Below are 7731 nucleotides of genomic sequence, written 5' to 3'. Positions count from 1 at the left end.
GGAGGAGTGCAGTGACAGGGAGGGTGGGAGGAGTGCAGTGACAGGGAGGGTGGGAGGAGTGCAGTGACAGGGAGGGAGGGAGGAGTGCAGTGACAGGGAGGGTGGGAGGAGTGCAGTGACAGGGAGGGAGGGAGGAGTGCAGTGACAGGGAGGGAGGGAGGAGTGCAGTGACAGGGAGGGTGGGAGGAGTGCAGTGACAGGGAGGGAGGGAGGAGTGCAGTGACAGGGAGGGAGGGAGGAGTGCAGTGACAGGGAGGGAGGGAGGAGTGCAGTGACAGGGAGGGAGGGAGGAGTGCAGTGACAGGGAGGGAGGGAGGAGTGCAGTGACAGGGAGGGAGGGAGGAGTGCAGTGACAGGGAGGGAGGGAGGAGTGCAGTGACAGGGAGGGAGGGAGGAGTGCAGTGACAGGGAGGGTGGGAGGAGTGCAGTGACAGGGAGGGAGGGATGAGTGCAGTGACAGGGAGGGAGGGAGGAGTGCAGTGACAGGGAGGGTGGGAGGAGTGCAGTGACAGGGAGGGAGGGAGGAGTGCAGTGACAGGGAGGGAGGGAGGAGTGCAGTGACAGGGAGGGTGGGAGGAGTGCAGTGACAGGGAGGGAGGGAGGAGTGCAGTGACAGGGAGGTAGGGAGGAGTGCAGTGACAGGGAGGGAGGGAGGAGTGCAGTGACAGGGAGGGAGGGAGGGAGGAGTGCAGTGACAGGGAGGGAGGGAGGAGTGCAGTGACAGGGAGGGAGGGAGGAGTGCAGTGACAGGGAGGGAGGGAGGAGTGCAGTGACAGGGAGGGAGGGAGGAGTGCAGTGACAGGGAGGGAGGGAGGAGTGCAGTGACAGGGAGGGAGGGAGGAGTGCAGTGACAGGGAGGGTGGGAGGAGTGCAGTGACAGGGAGGGAGGGAGGAGTGCAGTGACAGGGAGGGTGGGAGGCCACAGGGTGAATGGAACAGCCATCTAACTCCTCTGTCGCCTCCCCTATGTAGCCACAAGATCAGCTTCTGTGTGAAAGGGCCAGCAGCCCAACAGCCCAGGAGCCCAGCAGCCCAGCAGCCCAACAGCCCAGCAGCCCAACAGCCCAACAGCCCAACAGCCCAGCAGCCCAACAGCCCAGCAGCCCAACAGCCCAACAGCCCAACAGCCCAACAGCCCAACAGCCCAACAGCCCAGGAGCCCAGGAGCCCAGGAGCCCAGCAGCCCAGCAGCCCAACAGCCCAGCAGCCCAGCAGCCCAGCAGCCCAGCAGCCCAACAGCCCAACAGCCCAGCAGCCCAACAGCCCAGCAGCTCAGCAGCTCAGCAGCCCAACAGCCCAGGAGCCCAGCAGCCCAGCAGCCCAACAGCCCAGCAGCTCAGCAGCTCAGCAGCTCAGCAGCCCAACAGCCCAACAGCCCAGGAGCCCAGCAGCCCAGCAGCCCAACAGCCCAACAGCCCAGCAGCTCAGCAGCCCAGCAGCCCAGCAGCCCAGCAGCCCAACAGCCCAACAGCCCAGCAGCCCAGCAGCCCAGCAGCCCAACAGCCCAACAGCCCAACAGCCCAGCAGCCCAGCAGCCCAGCAGCTCAGCAGCCCAACAGCCCAGGAGCCCAGCAGCCCAACAGCCCAGCAGCTCAGCAGCCCAGCAGCCCAGCAGCCCAGCAGCCCAGCAGCCCAGCAGCCCAGCAGCCCAGCAGCCCAGCAGCCCAGCAGCCCAACAGCCCAACAGCCCAACAGCCCAACAGCCCAACAGCCCAACAGCCCAGCAGCCCAGCAGCCCAGCAGGCCAGCAGGCCTACAGCCCAGTAGGCCTACAGCCCAGCAGCCCTGCAGCCCAGCAGGCCTACAGCCCAACAGCCCAGCAGCCCAACAGGCCTACAGCCCAGCAGCCCAGCAGCCCAGCAGCCTAGCAGGCCTACAGCCCAGCAGGCCTATAGCCCAGCTGCCCATCATCCCAGCAGCCCTACAGCCCAGCAGGCCTACAGCCCAGCTGCCCATCATCCCAGCAGCCCTACAGCCCAGCAGGCCTCCAGGCCAGCAGCGAAGCAGGCCAACAGCCCATCATCCCAGCAGCCCATCATCCCAGCAGCCCAGCAGCCATACAGCCCAGCAGCCATACAGCCATACAGCCCAGCAGCCCAGCAGGCCTACAGCCCATCATCCCAGCAGCCCTGCAGCCCAACAGCCCAGCAGGCCTACAGCCCAGCAGGCCTACAGCCCAGCAGGCCTACAGCCCAGCAGCCATACAGCGCAGCAGCCCAGCAGCCCAGCAGCCCAGCAGGCCTACAGCCCATCATCCCTGCAGCCCAACAGCCCAGCAGGCCTACAGCCCAGCAGCCATACAGCCCAGCAGCCCAGCAGGCCCACAGCCCAGCATCCCAGCAGCCCTACAGCCCAACAGCCCTACAGCCCAACAGCCCTCATTGTCTGTGTGACAGGGACTACATCCCAGCAGCCCTACAGCCCAACAGGCCTCATTGTCTGTGTGACAGGGACTACAGGCCAGCATGACTACAACCCAGCAGCCCCCAGTCTAAATACATTTTATATTTCATCCGGATTCTTAAAATGTTAAGTTGTATGAATTTATACATTACAATGTAGGCTTAATATTTTGCCATTTTTGGTAAATCACCTAGATTTCCTTATTGATATGATTACAAATAACTCAAAGTAACTATAACTTAAAAAAGCTGCACTTATATTTACAATTTCCCGTCTGCCTTATAATTTTCAGTTATGTCAACTAGGGCTGAGACCGTATAGCCTAGGTTTCACTGTAGGGTACGGGGTTTCCTGACATAACAAATCACATTCAAACCAAAACAAATCACATTTTAAAGGGACATTCGGATTTTTAGGTCTGTTTGCATTATTTTGTTCAAATTGGAATTGTGTTGTGAATTTGATATAATGACGTTTTTTCGCAGAGCAAAATCGTCTAGACATAATTAACTGTGTTGGGCTGGACTGCATGTTAATTCCAACACAAGTCACCCTTATTTAGCTATTTAACTATTTTAATCTTTATTAAGAGCTGAATCAGTAAATTGCTTTATGTTTTCCCCCTCAGTTTCCCCTCCAACGTCTCTCTGAATTTTTTTTTTTTTAAGAATCCCAACTCAAAATGTGTCCCAATAGAAACAATCCTTTTCAATAACAGGCCTGTTATAATAGGACTTTTTTGAGCGTTGAAATCCACACCTTCATGTCAATGACTATTAAAGTATATTCGTTAATAAAGGTTCATGTCAATTGCCTTTTCACATTTAGAGGGGAGCAGATATATTTATATATTTCATTTTTTTATTGTGCATTTTTACACTCTACTAACCATGACTAACCATCCATAGTCGCAGCATATCTCTCCTCCCACTACCTCTCCAGTTGAGACCGCGGCCCTGCGCGGCGCTCTATCCGTCACCTTGAGATTCTATTCCCTCTGCTCTGCTCGGTCTAATTAAAAGCTTAATAGCCCTCGAGACAGGGTCCATGCGGTGAGTTTACCAGGGCCTCCGTTCTCAGAGCCGCGTGCCTCTGATCCCATTATTTGCTTGAATAAACCTTTTTAGGGCCAGAAATGTGACACGGGGGTGTCCGGTGTTGTGTTTCTATGGCCTGCCGCTATAAGCCGAGGCTAGGGGGGACATCAGATCAACAGAGAGATTTTAATACCCTACATCATTAAGTCCATATAGCACTAGATTGTGTTTAATGGTGAGAACGAACGGATGTAGACCTATTATATTTGGTGTGAATTAATTAAATATAATGATGAAAATTACTGCTCAGAATTTCATTACGTAAATAGTGCCAAATAGAAACCGGTGAAATAACCAAATAGCCATGCAGAGACAGGGCTATATGAATTTGAGAGATTAGAGCCAATTCCCTTTATGGCTTAGTGTAGGCCTACTTTCAATTCAATACCATATACACCTGAGTATAGGCCTTCAATCCTTGTTGCTCCGTGAGCTTTGAGTGATGTCAACACCTCTAATACTATTTATATAACCCGATGTGGCTGTTTGGAGTGTAGTCAAATTGTTTCATAGTCACTGTGATAATTTCATACAGCCAATGTTGCTCAGGACTTGACATTAACTTTTTTTGCCTCTTGTCCATCGGATAAGTAGGACAGATGTTTTACTTGTCCTAAAGCTGAAGCCACTTGCCCCCACTAAAAAAAGGTTCCTAACACCATTGCCAAAAGGGTGACTGAAAATGAGAGGGATATTAAATCATTTTATGTGCTTGCCCATAGACGATGTTATCAGCCGTTAGCGGCCTTCCTAAATAATGTACAACAAAAAGTCACTCACAAAAAAATGGTATGCTACGCATTTGGCTGGCATGCCACGGGAGGGATGAGAGCAATCATGACATTGACAAAATATATTTAGCGGAGACAAATATTTTCGAATAGCCTGTTCCACTCTGGTGGATCTGTGGTACTAAAGAGATGTGTAGTAGCCTACGTCTATCTGTGGATCTAAATAGATGTGTAGTAGCCAAGGCCTATCTGGCTATCTGTGGATCTAAATAGATGTGTAGTAGCCAAGGCCTATCTGTGGATCTAAATAGATGTGTAGTAGCCAAGGCCTATCTGTGGATCTAAATAGATGTGTAGTAGCCAAGGCCTATCTGGCTATCTGTGGATCTAAATAGATGTGTAGTAGCCAAGGCCTATCTGGCTATCTGTGGATCTAAATAGATGTGTAGTAGCCAAGGCCTATCTGGCTATCTGTGGATCTAAATAGATGTGTAGTAGCCAAGGCCTATCTGGCTATCTGTGGATCTAAATAGATGTGTAGTAGCCAAGGCCTATCTGGCTATCTGTGCGTCTGTGTGTGGCGAAGCGTGCAGATGGAGCGATTGACAGTTAAGGAGCTTCGCTGGCTGTGCGTCTTGTGATGGGCTGTAAATCATCATGGGCTGCAGAGCAACTCTCCTGTCCTCAGAACTGAATAATTATAAACTGATCCCATGTTTTCCTCCTCTCTTAATAGGCCCAGGCTACTATATGTGCTGTAGGTAGGTTGCACATTGCTGGAATACTATCTTAATAGCCCTAGGCCAACTACGCATTTATTTCATAAGCATTCCTCCGCTGTAGCCTACATTTTCATTTGACTCCTCATTAGATGTTCCAATCTTGGTACTGTTTGCTCAATTTCACGTCTTGTGGCATAAAATATTTGTCATTCAAAATAAATCTGTGAATGAAGAATGACATGGACTCCGACTTTCAGAATTATTCCCATTTAAAAGCTGGAAACTTTAAGACATTAAACACTTTATTTGAAAAGTTTATAAAATACTATTTATAACTTTAACTTCTCTTATTGCTTTTATGATATTTCAGTTAGTAGGATTAGGCTTTTGGTCGTTTGGTTTGCAATGGCAAGGATTTTTTCTAGCCTCGCATGCATGAATCATTTCTGTCTTTTAATGCTTTGCTCAACTGTAAGGTTGGTTCAAATATCTCATTTGATTATTAAATATTGCTATTGTTTCTTCTATCTCTCTCATTATTACCTAAGGTCTCCCATATTTTGGGGTTATTCAAAAACAACTTAAAACTTGCTGATATATTTTGCGCTGCTTTGTTGAGGCTCTTAGCTCTGTCTACATCGTTCTCTTGCGTTGTGTAAATATAACATATTAATTGATATAGGTTATAGCAAATAGGAATATAGGCAATTTACTCAGTGTCAAACATGCATTGCCCTGCCGTGCGCTGCGGCAACGCCGCTGCCTGGTCCAGTTCTGATCCGAGTAATTGTTTGATATTGTGATTTTTTTACTTCTCCATTCGGATAATTTTTTGTACTTGCCCTAGACAAGCGGACAATCCTTAATGTCGAGTCCTGTTGCTGTGTGTTTTGTCAATGCCCTGTAGCCTACAGTCCCAACAGACCGACAGAACTGTCTTCTGGGCTGCATCGCTTTATTGCACTTAGGTTAAATAAGGCTTATTCTATAGGCCTACACTTCAGCACGTCGTCTTCTGATTTATGAACTCCAGAATTCATTCTTCCATACGAGTAACCGTTCAATGTAAACGTTTAATTAAGTGTGTGGCATTCATTGTCCCGCTAGAGTCTGCGAAACCACGGAACATCTACCTCTCTCTCCCCAAGGATTCGTTGAGCGGGTGCCAGTGATGCGCGACAGTATTTAGTTACTCGCCTCCATAACTGCGTGTCAGATGGAGGCTGATGCACGTGTGTCTTTATTGCCAGGGGACAGGAGAGGTAGATGTGGATCCAACCAGCACCTCCTATCATGCAGTCAGGACAGCGTGTAGCGAACAGCGACAGGACTTGATCTCTTCACTCTCACTTCTGTCTGACAACTCTACTCTGCCTGGCCCGGCCCGCGTGCACACGCCCTTATCAGATGCACCTCGCGCCTCTATCACTTTGAAGAGGTAAAGTAGTGAGAGTGTGTGTGACTGACTGACTGGCTGGCTGACTAACGGTGTGAGAAATGAATGGCTACGGATCGCCCTACCTGTACATGGGGGGCCCAGTGACCCAGGCCCGAGCGCCGCTCCAGAGGACCCCCAAGTGCGCACGGTGCCGGAACCACGGCGTCCTGTCCTGGCTGAAGGGCCACAAGCGATACTGCCGCTTCAAGGACTGCACCTGCGAGAAATGCATCCTGATCATCGAGAGGCAGCGGGTCATGGCGGCGCAGGTGGCGCTCCGCAGACAGCAGGCCAACGAGAGTCTGGAGAGCCTCATCCCGGAGTCTCTGAGAGCTCTGCCCGGCATCACGGTGCCTGGACCCGGCGAGGGGAACCATGGCCTGCCGCCCCGTTCTGGAGGAATGGACCTCCTATGGACCTCGAAACAGACTGCCAACATGCAGGGTAAGATGATGATAATAATCATAATAAGTACATTCATAATACGCTTTTATTTAAGCCTATAGGTTTGATTTATGAACTTTTATTCATATATATATATACATATATATATATATATATATATATATATATATATATATATATATATATATATATATATATATATATATATATATATAACTTTTATTCATATATATATATACATGTATATAAATCATTACAAAAATATATCTCAAACCTGCTGTATTTTATAAAGTTACAACAAAACCTATACCTGAGAAAGAGCCGACGTTTGGACAATTTAGTTAAACATGGGTAGCCTACATTTAGGCTATTGGCTGCAAACTGGGGCTAATGACAACACTGCAATGGCACCATTGCAAAACGCATTGCATTAGACTCAAAATTAAAATAAACAAGAATAGCCTTTTATTGTAATTATTTCTTTAAGTTGTATGCAATTTCTTTATCATAGATATTCAAGCTATTTATTAACTTTCTAAAACGGCAAGCGTCACTACATAAAGGCAGTCAGCTTTCTTTTCATTAATATAATGCTTATACGGCTGTTAATTGGTTTGAGAAATGAAATGAATACAGACGTGATATTGTACCTCACAAACCAAAGCATGTTATGGGTGTTCAACCCAGGGCTTGTGTCAGCGGTGGCCTACCTTACAGAGACACATTCATAGACATTGGAAGAGTTCATTTCCAGAACGCTATATCCAACAATTTTTCGCATTTGTGTTTTTTTAATGAGAAATGAATGCTTTTGTGTTTGTAAAATACAGTGTTACTGCCCTCCTATTTTTTATTCATAGATTTTTACATCCCCTCTACAAAATGCTCAGTCAATTATGACCCAATTTGGGTAATTTCTCTAACCCAGCGCTGCG

The 7731-nt window shown here is 48.7% G+C and overlaps 1 protein-coding gene across 1 annotated transcript in view; it reads left to right on the top strand.

Moving 5' to 3' along the window:
- Window positions 1-6450: 6450 nt before the first annotated feature.
- dmrt3a (doublesex and mab-3 related transcription factor 3a) overlaps window positions 6451-7731 on the top strand; it is a 57463-nt gene continuing 56182 nt past the window's right edge. The window contains exon 1 of the mRNA XM_038986186.1: window positions 6451-6822. Within this exon, the coding sequence (XP_038842114.1) occupies window positions 6451-6822 (372 nt within the window). The remainder of the gene's footprint in view (window positions 6823-7731) is intronic.

Source organism: Salvelinus namaycush, unplaced genomic scaffold (assembly GCF_016432855.1).
Source record: "Salvelinus namaycush isolate Seneca unplaced genomic scaffold, SaNama_1.0 Scaffold423, whole genome shotgun sequence".
Lineage (NCBI taxonomy): Eukaryota > Metazoa > Chordata > Actinopteri > Salmoniformes > Salmonidae > Salvelinus > Salvelinus namaycush.
This window is presented reverse-complemented; position numbering and strand designations above follow the sequence as displayed.